This window comes from Camelina sativa, chromosome 11, assembly GCF_000633955.1.
Source record: "Camelina sativa cultivar DH55 chromosome 11, Cs, whole genome shotgun sequence".
NCBI classification, from domain to species: Eukaryota; Viridiplantae; Streptophyta; class Magnoliopsida; order Brassicales; family Brassicaceae; genus Camelina; species Camelina sativa.
Window position 1 is genome coordinate 35,647,271 of NC_025695.1, and position 15,253 is coordinate 35,662,523.

General features: G+C 39.0%; 1 protein-coding gene across 1 annotated transcript; it reads left to right on the forward strand.

Moving 5' to 3' along the window:
* Positions 5,466 to 13,799, forward strand: LOC104725237 (stromal processing peptidase, chloroplastic). The gene is made up of 24 exons (XM_010443864.1): positions 5,466 to 5,780; positions 6,118 to 6,340; positions 6,444 to 6,688; positions 6,955 to 7,153; positions 7,585 to 7,632; positions 7,774 to 7,881; positions 7,986 to 8,174; positions 8,282 to 8,578; positions 8,699 to 8,800; positions 9,153 to 9,287; positions 9,476 to 9,700; positions 9,901 to 10,104; positions 10,216 to 10,383; positions 10,657 to 10,806; positions 10,895 to 11,032; positions 11,197 to 11,424; positions 11,513 to 11,665; positions 11,767 to 11,893; positions 12,090 to 12,216; positions 12,508 to 12,628; positions 12,717 to 12,797; positions 12,886 to 12,987; positions 13,065 to 13,215; positions 13,293 to 13,799. The coding sequence occupies exons 1-24, from the start codon at positions 5,593 to 5,595 to the stop codon at positions 13,382 to 13,384; spliced, it is 3,801 nt and encodes a 1,266-aa protein (XP_010442166.1). The 5' UTR covers positions 5,466 to 5,592; the 3' UTR covers positions 13,385 to 13,799.

Consider the following 15,253-nt stretch of genomic DNA (forward strand, 5'->3'; position numbering starts at 1 on the left):
CGAGTCAAGTTCGACTTGCATTGCATCTTTCTATTTTGTCCATTCATGTCTCTTTTGACATTCATATACAGAATTTGGCTCTGGATCCTCACTTTCCTCATCTATTTCCCTTGAAACAAGATACGAGAAAGTATCATCAACATCATCGATTTTATTTCGATTCCATATCTTTCCATCCATTATGGATATAGTTGATAGAAATCTCATGATTTTCTTTATGCTCATGATGCTCAAATCTTTCATTAGACTCATGATTCGTTTCTTCCAATATGCTTTCTGCTATTTTGGGCATATCATGCTTTTCATCTTCCTTTCTTTATCTAGGATTTTTATCCTTAGAACCAACTAGCATACCACGCTTCAAGTGTGTTCTAGACTCTCATGTATCATCTGATTTTCCATTTTTTTTTGTGGTATTTCAATTATAGCAGAAACATTTGTAGTTGGTATATATGATTTAGTTACCGTTTTGGTATCAGCAAATGCATCAGGAAGTTGATTTGCAATACTCTGCAAATACATGATTCGTCAAACTTCTATTTCAAACTGCTTTGTAGGAGGATCAAGATGTAACAAAGATGGTGGTAATCCCTGCAATGACTGAAACACGTCCTCAAATTCCTCTACAACCAGAATACCGCTAACCATAGACTTCCCCACTGACTATGGCATAGATATAGTAACCATATAAGCCTCACGGCCCTTCTCGATCATCTTCCCAGCCTGAATGGCCGAGATCACGAGACTCCCCGAAGTCGGTCTAATCCCCTGATAAACTAACTTCCCTCCTGAGCGCTCAAACTCCACTCTACCCTGATGACAATCCAGATGAACCATATGCCGATGCAACCAGTCCATCCCCAAGATAACGTCATACTGCTCCACTACGCTGATAAGCAAATCCGCAGGCCAAGACTCTCCCGCGATCTGAATATCGATACCCTCGCTCTACCAATGACCCTCAGAAACTTGCCTCCAACAACTCTGACAACTCTTGTACGCTCCCCGGGATCCCTTCTGATTTTCGTGCTCTCTGCATACTCCGGAGTAATGAAGCTATGAGAAGCTCCAGAATCAAACATAACATGGGACTTAAACCCGCGCACCAACAAGGTCCCTACACAAACCTCATGTGTTGAGAACCTAACATTTTATCACAGGACAACATAAAATCTGAACTTACTAAGAATTCACAAAGATTAAGTACCAGAAACTATACCTGTGATCGCCCCGGCACTGGTTCCACCAGTCTCTACAGTCGTGTAAACCCGTGGCGCCTGCTCAATCCGTGCCACCTGCTGCCCTCCCGGCTGCACCTACTGCAACGCTGCCACTACTACCGGCTGCAACTTGGGACAATAGGGTCTGATGTGCCCTGGCTCCCTGCAATGATAGCACACACGATCTGCTGCCATCGGAGCACTCCTCTGGGGACAGCAAGCAACCTTGTGATCCTTGCCTCCACACCTGAAGCAACTCGGACCACCCGGCCTCTGCGTAAACTCCCATCTCCTCTTGGTTCCCTGTGCAGGCTTGCCGCCCCTGCTAGAACCTCCTTGATGCTGAGCCTTGCTAGGCTGGACTACTGGGCTAGCCGCCACTGACTGTGCCCGAATATCCTCCTCAATCTCTGCTGCAGTCTCAATCAGCTCTGCACGCGTAGCATAACTCCGCCCTCTACAGTGAACCCTTAAATCGTCACGTAGGGCCCTCAAAAACCTCCTGATCTGAGCCTCCTCGGACTCCATATCCCGACCCCCATACCTCAGAAGTCGACTGAACTCCAAGTCGAGCTCCCGCACTGACCGAGTTCCCTGAGCTAGCTGAAGGAACTGCACCTCCAACCTATCCAGTGCCTCTCTAGGGAAATACTTGCGGTTGAACTCCAAGACGAAGTCAGCCCAAGACATCTCCCTCTGCACTCTCCTGGCTGCCACAGAACTCCACCACAACTGAGCATCACTCGTCAAATGGTGGACCCCAATGTCCACCCAAAACTTCTCAGGACATCTCAGAGTATGGAAGTTACGTTCCACACTCGTCCTCCACGCCTCCGCAGCGGTAGGATCAGTACCTCCCAAAAACCGCTTGGTACAAATACGGCCCATCTCTGTCAGCATACTGATATAACGAGAATGGACCCCCACATCCGCAGCCACTGGCTGCCGCTCCTCCGCCACCACTGGTGGCACTACCTAAGCCTGAGCCGGTGCCACTGGCGGCAACCGTTCTAACAACTGTGCCAGCAAACCCGCAAGGTCGACACCCGAGACTCCAACCACTAGGACACCCGCATCTGGGGCCCTAACATCACCGGCTACTGGAGCATCAACACCGCCCTCTCCGGCCACACTCACGGAATCCCCCTGGACACCTTGCGACTCACCAACACCCTCTGTTACACACTCTAGTCCTCGGTCTCACTAACCACTGGGACTCTGCCCCTACCCCGACCAAGTCCGCGTCCACGACCACGACCAGCAACAGCACCGCCGCTAACCATCTGCACTACCATGAACAGAAGGCTAAGCACACAATTATACATATCACAGAAACATAAACTCACCGTGGAATCACACAGTAGGGCTCGAAGAGGATGTTCTAGGACTCCATGCCACACACAATTGACTAACTCACATAATCAACCAAAGCATGAAATTCCCAAACATCTACAACACAAAGCCTAGTGAACCCAAACCTAGAACCGTAAGGGCTCTGATACCAAAATGAAACGACCCCACCCGTTTTTTTTAATTAATAGGTAATAAATATAAATATAATATAAACGACAACTAGTGGTCCCATACCCACTAGNCACTTATCCACAACCACATACAACATCGGAAATAGCAATATCAATAAATATCCAATAATAATATAACCAATAAATATCCATAACAACAATCCAATAATCAAACATCAGGAAACATGAAACCGGCAACCTAACAATGTTCCTAAAAACCCAACTCTAGCAACCTAGCAATGTCAAAAAACATACAATCGAGTCTCTAGAACATCCTCCTCTTCATCGCCTTGATTCCACGATCACACTTTGCCTTTACCTGCACCACAAACACATATTGAGATGCATGATTATTTGATAAACACTCAGTGAGGCAATCCTCCCATCTACTGGGCTATACACACAAGCAACAATGATACCAATATTCCAAACAATCATCAAACAAGACATACAAACCAGAAAATCAAACATCGTCTCGCTGGAAGGGAGGTGTCAACCGACACCAGCCAAGTGTCGACCGACACTGGCATTGGTGTCGACCGACACTACCGTACAGTGTCGATCGACACTGGCATTGGTGTCGACCGACACTACCCCACAGTGTCGATCGATGCCATTTTGCTGGTGTCAACCGACACCACTTGGTGTCGATCGACACTCCACCTGCAACTGCGTTCCGCTGCGAAGTCGAGAGTCGAATCTTGCTCCCAAACTCCACCAACTCTTCCAATACTCAGAACCCAAGCCGGAAATATCCTTAGTACCTGTAGCAACCATTCCCCAGCAAGAAAACACACAAACAACAACACACAAGCAAGAACAAGGAAATCAAAGGCTTAGATTAGCCATGGTCATGCACTCACCTCTTTGCAGGAAGATTTGGACCAACAACAATCTCCCAGCAACCTTCTAACACGTTCATGGCCCTAGATCTTCACTCCCACATCAAGATCTCACCAAAAACACCTTGAAATCTCACAAACTCTCTCAAGAACCTTTAGGAATTGTTTTCTCCTCTTCCTCTCACTCTCAAGCGGCGTAAGACAACAAAAACACGACCCTAGGTTGTTTTTCCCCTTTTAAACCTCGGTTCAATGGTTTTCCTTAAACCAAACCGGACCAAAACGATCAAAAACTCAATCTGGTCGAACCAAAAATTAGTGGTGTCGACCGACACCCACCCTTGGTGTCGATCGACACCCTCCCCCAAAACGCACAGTTTTGGTTCGCGGGCGTTACAGTATAGAGGCTCCATCAAGTATGTTCACCAACAATGTCTCCTTCTCTGGCTCAATCGCCATGGACACAAGCACTGCGAGGTTCTTAAACTTTGTTTTCTTGCTCTAGGTTTCAGTGTTCAATAATGTTTAATCGATTTCAATGTTTTGTGTAATGCATATGTATATACCTTCGGGAACAGGTAGCTTGTTCTTACTTCTCGTTACAACATCACTTAATACTTTTGAATCGTGAGCTGTACTTTCCCATTCACTAAGGACATATATGAATTCTAGATCAAAGTTACAAGCAGCAAGAACATTTTGTAATGTATATCCTTTCCGATTTCGAAAGCTTGGTGCATCATTAGTAGGCACCATTGCATGAATGTGTGTGTCGTTGATAGCGCCAACGCAATCCTGTAAAAATCATGATAACAAGAGTTCAACGTTCATTTCTTTGTTTTATCAATTATATGCGAAAGAGATAATAATTGTAAAGCAGCTAATGAGTTTTCGTATAATTATCTCTTTCGTCTTTGATAGTGTTGCTCTGATTTCTTCACAACTAATTTGACCAATGAAGAAATAATGAGATACTAGCAAAGATTAGAAAAACAACAAAAAAATACATGAGATCTCGTGTTCGCGTGATGATCCCTGTGACTATTTCTGGCGATAGCAAATTACAAGGGAAAATAAACTTATTTGAGGGATAAGACTGAGGAGATTATTATTAATATTGATGATGGAGGATGCCACGACTGATTTTGCTATCGCTAGAAAAAGCATTGACTGAAATACGTCCTTTCTGTTCAGAGCCGGCGCACAGAATGATCGGGCCACAAGCTCAGACATTTTGTTGGGCTGTTGTAAATTATTTAAAGGGAGAAAATGAAAGGAAATTATAAAAAACATCTCATAGGAGAACAAACCACTAGGACAAAGGAATTTTTTTTTTGGAAAAAGGTCGATTATATGACTGTATAATTTACAGCGATGGTTCATCTGCTTGTATCCATCGCCGCACTGCTTCTGTTCATCTTCTCTACTACAACAGATTTTCATCGTCCATTTTTAGCGGCAGTTTTTTTTTCAAGGTTGTAATTTTATCTTTGTCGTAGTCGCCGGAAATAGTGGCAACGTTCACTAAACAAACAGGGTAAATATAAAATGTAGGATTTTGAGGGTTAAACTAGAAGATGACGGTAAATCGCTCTCGCGTAGTAAAAGAAATGTCGTATGAAAACTTTTTCAAAGTGATTTTGTTTTCTTTCTTTTTGTCATTTGCAAATTTAAATAATTTATTTTATTTAATAAAATGGGCTGCTATTTACAAATTGTGGGGCAAAAAAGATATCATGGAGCCCAATATCCATATATACAAAGTGTAGCTTAGGGCTTCTTTTTTTTTCTTTGGTAAGCAAGTTAGGGCTTTTTGAGGCATACATATTTTTCTCAATCCTTATCACAGACCAAAAGATTAAAGAAAAAAAAATCAATCAGGGAAGAGAAGACAATAAACGTAGCTACCTCATCTCCCTCTTCTTTTCTCTTTTTTTTTTTCTTTTGTTGCTGTCTCTTTTTTTTCCTCCACCTGTAGTTTCTCTCTTTTGTCCTCAATAGGCGACGATGGCCTCCTCCATTTTCTCCGGTGTTAAGTTCTCTCCGATCTTAGCTCCCGTTAATTCTAGAGATAGCCGCGGCTCTCGATGTGTAAAAGATAGAAATAAAGTTAGGTTTAATCCTGCGTCGCCGCGTCTCACTCCCAATCGTGTTCGCGCCGAAGCTCAGTCTTCGATTCCATATACTGGTCTTTGGTACGTCTTTAGTCCTTAGGTTTTGAGATGGATATGCTTATCAGTAAATTTCTGAATTCGTTGAAATTGAAATTAGTTCTTGGTTCATAGCCACTGTTTTTTTTTTTTTCATTTACTTATAATGGTTCTAGGGTATCTTGGTCTGCTTATGTCAGCATCAGTTTATGCGGAACCTTTGATTTTGAGATGGAGATGTTTATCACTAAATTTTCATCTTCGTTGTTGTTTCTTTCTGAATTTGTGGAAAGTGAAAATTAGTTATATTTGCTCGTTTACTGAATATTTTGGTTTTTGAAATCAGATGTTAATTTTTGGTTTGAATGTTTTGATGTCAAAGGGCACAGCCAACTGCGAACAGGGGACGTTTGAAGAGGAGCATTGTTCTGGGACAACGAAGCGCGATTTTCAGAAAAGAAGCTACTGGGACATCACTTTCTCAGGGACGCAATTTCTGTTTTACCTGTAAAAGAAGTCAACCCGGAGTCAGAAGATCATTACCGAGTGCCTTTGTGGACAGAAGTTCATTTAGTTTGTCGAGGTCTCGTTTGACCTCTTCTCTGGTTCGTAAAGCTACACTATTTCCCTTCTTATGTTCTAGTCTTGCGTCATGTACTCTTTTTTGAACTATGTGTTTGACAGACTCAATATGTGTCAATTTTTCAGAGAAAAAATTCTCAGGTTCTAAATGCAACTGTTGGACCAGATGAGCCACATGCTGCTGGAACAGCCTGGCCAGATGGCATCGTTGCGGAGAGACAAGATCTAGACTTATTGCCCCCTGAGATAGATACTGCAGAGCTAGAAGCATTTCTTGGTTGTGAACTTCCTTCTCATCCCAAGTTGCACCGGGGGCAATTGAAAAATGGACTTCGGTATCTTATTTTGCCGAACAAAGTTCCACCAAACAGGTAGATTGCCAAAAATACCTGAAGTTGGTCTACTCGTGATACTTTTAATGGTTGCTTTATGCATCAGAGTTAGATAATTAACATGTTTTCCCTTACATTACATATATTGAATATCAATTTACAATTTAGTGATTTACAACAAAGAAAAAGGATAAAGGAAGGCAATTTTGTTCTCCTTTTCTATAATAGCTTAAGCATATGGTGGATTCCTCTTAAGTTCTTTCTCTTATTTCTTACATATGTTTTGAAATGTTTTCGAATGCTAGATTTGAGGCACACATGGAAGTTCATGTAGGATCGATTGATGAGGAAGACGATGAGCAAGGGATTGCTCATATGATAGAACATGTTGCATTCCTTGGGAGCAAGAAACGTGAGAAACTTCTTGGTACAGGTGCCCGCTCTAATGCATACACAGATTTCCACCATACAGTATTTCATATTCACTCTCCCACCCACACAAAGGTTTGTTTTTTTGTACACCTATTGGCGTATCTATTGATTGGCTTTTTTTGGTTAGTTCAATTTCACAGGTTTTTGTTGCCTCTGTATTTGCTTTAACAAATATGGTGCTTATAGTAATAGCATCGATTTGACCAAATTATCACATTCTCTTCACTCTTTTTGTTTTGTTTTCTCCACTATATTTCTATATATATACATTTCCATATACCTATATGTTGTACATGGAATACTATTTCTTTTATGAGCAACGAATACTGAAGTTGCTGTTGATCTTTATTTGTATATTGACGTTGAAGTCTGTTTCTTTGATTGAGTTCTCTTTAGATGTTATTGTGATAATTTGGAGAACGTATTGGCTTGCTTATCATGTTGATAGAGTTCGACAGATCGAATACTAGCTTCATATTAATTAGAGTGCTGAACCTTTTCAGGACTCTGAGGACGACCTTTTCCCGTCTGTGCTCGATGCCTTGAATGAGGTAAATTTTTGCTATCTAAGATGATGTCTTCCCATTGGATATGTCCTAACACTTTTTTCTGTGTGAGAATCAGAATCCCTCTATGTTTCATGGATCTTGATTCATTTGGAAAATAAAATCTTATTTCTCTAATGATTACAGATAGCTTTTCACCCAAAATTCCTATCTTCTCGAGTTGAGAAGGAAAGGCGGGCTATACTTTCAGAACTTCAGATGATGAATACAATTGAGTATCGTGTTGACTGCCAGGTAATTATTATGAATAGTTTTCTATGTCAGCACAACAGTTCGTTGTCTTACCCAATTTTTGGTGGATAATCAGTGACACGTTGTGTTTTATTTCTTGCGACTAGTTGTTACAACATTTACATTCTGAGAACAAGCTGGGTAGAAGGTTCCCTATTGGATTGGAAGAGCAGATTAAGAAGTGGGATGTTGACAAAATTAGGAAATTTCATGAGCGATGGTACTTCCCAGCCAATGCCACTCTATATATTGTGGGAGACATCAACAACATACCTCAGATAGTCAACAATATTGAAGTAAGATAGTCTATTACCTTTTTCTTGCATTGCCGGTTGTCATTAATAAGTAAATATGGAATTTCTACTGCGTAGTCTATCTTGACCAGACAATCGCTCTTGCACAGGCTGTGTTTGGAAAAACTGGTTTGGATAATGAATCAACACCCTCTCCTACTCCTGGTGCCTTCGGTGCCATGGCTAATTTTCTCGTTCCGAAGCTGCCAGCTGGTCTTGGTGGAACCTTTTCAAATGAGAGAACAAATACTGCTGATCAATCTAAGATGATTAAAAGAGAAAGACATGCAATTCGTCCCCCGGTTGAGCATAATTGGTCGCTTCCTGGAACCAGTATTGATCTAAAGCCTCCGCAGATATTTAAGCATGAGCTTCTTCAAAATTTTGCAATCAATATGTTCTGCAAGGTTTCTGTTACAATCTTTTAATTTCTCCCTTTTTTTTTTCAGCTAGCTTAACATGATACAGCCAATTTAGGGTGGTAGATTGTATCATGAAATGTTACAATTTTTTTGGTCTTCCTGCAGATACCTGTTAGCAAGGTTCAGACATTTGGAGACCTGCGAAATGTTCTGATGAAAAGAATATTTCTCTCTGCTCTACATTTTCGAATTAATACGAGATACAAGGTATGAGGGTGTTAGGATGTTGCTATTCTGAATACATTTGTTCTCAAGTTTTGCTAGGAAAGGAATAATTGTTCTCATTTTCTTGTACTGAACATTCTGCTTAGATTTCTGTTGATCAAAATGAACCTCTTCAAATCCCACTAAAATTTTATTAAATCAGCTCTCTGATGGGGTGTTCAAACAATATAAGTGTGTTTTCGATTAGCTGGTGGTGCACTATTAAAAGTAAAAAATCTTTTCCAGTTCGTGGATCTAGCTATATTATTTATTGAAGGTTTTAGGATTTATATGCATTACCAGTAGACTCCGTACTGTCAGTAAGTTTTGGTGATGTTATTTTTGTACCTTTCAGAGTTCAAACCCGCCATTTACATCAGTTGAATTGGACCATAGTGATTCGGGAAGGGAAGGATGCACTGTTACCACTCTTACTGTCACCGCAGAGCCCAAAAATTGGCAAAATGCAGTGAAAGTTGCTGTCCAAGAGGTTTGCTTATTGTTTGTTCTAATTTATCTTCATTGTGGTTACTATTTTTCATTGTTTTATGTGGACTTGTGAATAATGCATTGGTTGAAGAGATAGTCTAAAAGACTGTTAGAACCATTGTCACCTTTTTTTGCTTATGAGAATTCATTTAGCTATTAGCTATGTTTAACGTATCGTTCTACTTGTAGGTTCGAAGACTTAAAGAATTTGGTGTCACCAGGGGTGAACTTACACGTTACATGGATGCTCTTCTAAAAGATAGTGAACATCTTGCGGCTATGATTGATAATGTGTCGTCTGTTGATAACCTGGATTTTATCATGGAAAGTGATGCACTAGGCCACACTGTTATGGATCAGACGCAAGGACATGAGACCTTGGTTGCTGTAGCTGGAACTGTTACGCTTGAAGAGGTAGGTTTCGCTGTTCTGCTTATTCTTATTAGCTTTTCTTGTAACATCTGACGCAGAAGATGACTGTTAATTCCAAAATTCCTGGTGATTAACACATCAATAACTACTGGATATTTAACTCTTCCTGCATATCATACTATTTAAAATATTTTTGTTTCAATTAGTTTTTTTTTCTTCTGTTTTGATGGTTTCCTGTCCAGGTAAATACTGTTGGCGCCAAGGTGCTAGAGTTTATTTCTGATTTTGGAAGGCCCACTGCACCTCTTCCTGCAGCAATAGTTGCTTGTGTTCCCACAAAGGTGCACGTTGATGGGGTTGGTGAGAGTGATTTTAATATAACTCCTGCTGAAATAATAGATTCTGTCAAATCAGGATTATTAGCACCCATTGAAGCTGAGCCTGAGGTATTCCTTCTTTTGTAACTTCTGTTTTTTTTTTTTGTACTTTTATCTTCTCTTAATTCAAGTATAGACCAAAGGGTAGTTCTGAATCAGCTTTTTGCCTCATCCTTGCAGCTCGAGGTGCCAAAAGAATTGATCTCTCAATCACAGTTGGAAGAGTTAACCTTGCAACGAAATCCATGTTTTGTCCCTATTCCTGGGTCAAACGTAACCAAGTTGCATGACAAAGAGACTGGGATCACTCAGCTTCGCTTATCTAATGGAATACCTGTAAATTACAAGGTACATCTTACATCCTTTTCCTCTTGCTTACTATCTAAGCATCATGTCCATGGTGATTTTCTTTCTACATTATAAGACGTTCTCTTCATTTTTTATATTGTTGTTTTGTGCTGTCTGTTTAACAAATTGAAGTTCTTAACATCTTAAAAATTAAGCTTCATTTTTAGCAGAAAATCTTTTTTTTTTTAGTGTTGATTGATACCATACTTTTATTTCAGTATATTGCATGTAGAGATAAAGACTCTTCCCTTGACATTTCCCTTTTCAATATAGATATCAACAACCGAATCTCGGGCAGGTGTCATGCGGCTTATTGTTGGTGGTGGACGAGCTGCAGAAACTTCTGATTCCAAAGGAGCTGTGGTTGTTGGTGTTCGTACACTCAGTGAGGGTGGTCGAGTTGGAGACTTTTCAAGGGAGCAGGCAAGTGAAGCTGTTGAAAACTGCATTGTGATATTTTTTTTAAACTACAAAAAGGAAATGAACTAAGCTGAAAGCCATTTCTGTATAGGTGGAGCTTTTCTGTGTAAATCATTTGATAAATTGCTCGTTGGAGTCAACTGAGGAGTTCATTGCCATGGAATTCCGATTTACTCTGAGAGACAATGGAATGCAAGCAGCTTTTCAGCTGCTTCACATGGTGCTTGAGGTACTAGATTATAACTAAGACGATGAAATATGCTTTGCAACATTTCTGACCATTGGGTTTTATTGATTAGCGGTCAATAGTGTTTTCTCTTACCCGCTTGTTCATGTTCCTCTGTTTTTATCTAATCTTTTGCTGATAAAGAGTGTTGGTTCTCTGGTATGCAGCGTAGTGTCTGGTTGGAAGATGCATTTGATCGAGCACGGCAGCTATATCTTTCGTATTTTCGATCAATTCCTAAAAGCTTGGAGCGTGCGACTGCTCATAAACTCATGATTGCGATGCTGAATGGTGATGAGCGTTTTGTTGAGCCGACACCTAAGTCATTACAGACCCTGAATCTAGAAACTGTGAAAGAAGCGGTCATGAGTCATTTTGTTGGGGAAAATATGGAGGTGATATCTCAAACTTGAAAGCTGATATTTTGCTTGAAAAATATTTATTTTATTTTATTTTCATAAAATTTTCTGTGGTTTCCTTCAGGTAAGCATTGTGGGGGACTTTTCAGAGGAGGAAATTGAGCGTTGCATCCTTGATTACCTCGGTACAGTTAAAGCCAGCCATGATTCTACAAAACTACCTGGATCTGAGCCTATTGTGTTTCGCCAACCAACAGCTGGCTTGCAATTTCAACAGGTTCGGAAAAAAGCAGTAATGCATGGAATTTCTCTTCGGTTTCACCATCCCCTTAGATGTATGATTCAAGCAGGATAATTGACATATTTATCTCTGAACAGGTATTCTTGAAGGATACTGATGAGAGAGCATGTGCATACATTGCTGGACCAGCGCCAAATCGATGGGGCTTTACAGTTGACAGGGATGACCTTTTTCAGTCTGTTAGCAAACTTACTGTTGCTCATGGTAAGTTACACCTTAATGGGACCGACATAAACTCATGTGGTGTCACAATTTTGCAACCTTGTATATATGTCTGGTTCTGACTTCTGAGCTTGTCTCATACACCAGAAATCCATCTTCAGTAGTATTAGGAAAATTTCGTGGTTAGATCTGAGACAAATAGCTTTTCATATTTCATGCATGCACATTGGAATGGCAGATGGACTTTCGAAATCGGAGGAACAGTTGCTAGAGGGCGGAGACAGGGAGTTGCAAAAGAAGCTTCGTGCCCACCCTCTTTTCTTTGGAATTACAATGGGTCTTCTGGCAGAAATCATAAACTCAAGGTACCTCTTATTGTTGAATGGTGTCATATTACTTGAAAGCTGAGTTCTTTGCTGCTATTGTACTCTGGTTTGGTTCGTGTCCGAAATTTGCTCAGCAACTAACCGCCAGAATGAAGCACTTTTAGAAAATGATCTGTCAGTAAACATTTGGGTTTAAGAGAATGCGGTTTTATGCATCTGATTGTCTTTTTGTTTCAGACTGAAGTGTCTCTACATTCTATGTGCCTATTATTTTACATATACATTTTATTCCACTCATAGCTGAAAGATAACTTTTTTGAATCATTGCAGGCTTTTCACGACAGTAAGAGATTCTCTTGGACTGACATATGACGTATCGTTTGAGCTAAACCTATTTGATAGGCTGAATCTCGGGTGGTATGTAGTATCTGTGACTTCAACTCCCGGCAAGGTATGCAGACTTTGTATTTTGCTTACAGTAAATGAGCCACTCTTTCGTCAACAGTTTTCTTCACGAACTTTCTCAATACACTTTCCAGGTATACAAAGCGGTTGATGCCTGTAAGAGCGTTCTTAGAGGATTGCATAGCAACCAAATTGCCCCTAGGGAGTTGGATAGGGTTAGTTGTCTCTTTTGCCTTCTCAGCTTAGCTATTTTTAGCTCGTTTTCGTTGTTAATGGAAAGTGGTGTTGTTTGTCTATCAACAGGCAAAGCGAACTCTTCTTATGAGACATGAAGCTGAACTCAAATCCAATGCTTATTGGCTTAATCTATTAGCTCACTTGCAGGCCTCCTCTGTTCCGAGGAAGGTGATACTCACTTGCAAATTCTTAACTGTTTCGTTTCTAACTTGACTTCTTCTGATGGGGTGGTTGTGCTTTTTTAGGAACTGTCATGCATTAAAGAACTTACTTCATTGTATGAAGCTGCTTCGATCGAGGACATATACCTCGCTTATAATCAATTAAGAGTGGACGAGGACTCTCTGTACTCCTGCATTGGGATAGCTGGGGCGCAGGCTGGTGAAGAGACAACTGGTAAGTGTGACGTTTCTTGAGCAACAAAACAGTTTGAGATCAGTTGGGTATTAAAATAGGAAAACTCTGCTGTGCAGTGCTATCAGAAGAAGAAGAACCAGAAGATGCTTTTTCAGGAGTTGTTCCTGTGGGACGAGGCTCATCGATGACGACAAGACCAACAACCTGATCCACATTTTGGCTTGTAAGATAATGTAGGTGAAGACATGTGCCATAGATACGACAGAGAATAAGCCAGATAAAGTATCAGATTCGTTGTCACAGAAAGAAGCTTTAGCAGAGGCTTTGCTTTGGCATAAGAGGTTTGCAAGGCTAATAAATGACCACATTATCTGTACTAATCTCTTGTCTCCTTCATATTTATAGAAAAGAAAAAAGAAAGATAGTGACATATGTAGACCCTTTGTTTTTTGGACTTGATCGTTACTACTTCGGTGCAAAGTTTATGCAGCTGTAAATGGTGATTTTGAGGAGTCTTTTTGCACCCATGTTCATCTATCTGTAAAATCATTGGGAGGTGCTCATGGCAGTTTGGGATGATAATTTAGTGGCTGGAAGATTGATAAGAGCTTATAATATTTTAATGTGGGTGGCAATTTTTTTTTGTAGCACATGTGAAACACAAGCAAACGAGTTCTCCAAATAGTTGTGGTGATCACTGAAAAAATGATCAATAGGTTGCTAAAAAAAAAATTCAGAAAAATGATTAAAATATATGTAAAATTAGGTCTATTACATGTTCGTGCATGTTCTTTAATATACTACAAGTACAATATGCTGTTTTTAAATGATTCGATAAGTGGTAGGTTCAAACAATCATTTTAATAGAGGTTATTTTGCTAATATAGTCTTAACTACATACAAATACACAGAGCTACGTCAAAGATTTTTAGTGCCATAGGTAAAACATATATAGATAATTTTTTTTTTTATATAATAATTGTCATACAAAAATGTAATTTACTGTTTAAGTCAAAAATCTAAAAAACCAAAACTTAGAAATAACTTGTTGAAAATACATTAAATATATATATATATATATATATATATATATATATATATGATGTTTAAGAAAAACTATGGATGCCAAAATGAGTCAAGATTCATGTTACAACTCATACATGTTAATGACTTGAAATTTTTTACTCTAATGGGTTGATCGATTAAATGAGTTAATAAAAATTTTCAAAAAAAAAGTTAATGAGTTTGGTTATAATAGCGTTAATTCTTCGCAAAAAATATGACTTTATAATTTTTCACAAAAAACGTAAATCCACAATTTTACGCCAAAAAATGTGATGATGATGATGGTGATAATTATAATTTGTTTTGCTAATATTAATTAATTAATACTTTAATAGATCAACCCAATTAACCATTTACCCATCAAACTGGGTTAATGAGTTAATCCAACTCAACTGTTAAATACTTAGATGAGTCATGAGCTCATTTAATTTTTAAACCAATTAAGTAATGAGTTAAGTTGGTTTAGATTAACCACTTTGACACCTCTAATTACGAAGATCTTACTGAAGGTCGGTTCAACAATCATGACTGAAAATTGATCACCCTAACCTTTTGTCAATGGCAATACCCTCTTAATCGATTTTAGTAACAACTCATCTTAAAAAAAATGGCACTACTATTACTTTTTATGTATGATTTTATTTTAATATATTTTTTCAAAAATTTCTTAATGTGATTTTTTTTCTTTTTACAATTAGTAGTATTACTATATATTTTTTTCTTTTTTCTAAAAAATAGTATACCTTTTACTTTTAGGATTTATAGTTTATTCTATATTTTCCTTTTTATGATATATTTTTATATACTTTTCTAAACAATTATTTGTTTACTTTTATTATTTGTAATTTATTGTATAATATTTTTTTTATTTACTGTTACACTTGTCAAAATCTCATTGATAAACTTGTCACATGTTGGGTTCATATTAATGGCTAACTTTGAAACTAAACTTTATTTAATAAGATAATCTGGTAGAGACAAAAAAATACAATAAGAGATTTGGTAGCTAAAC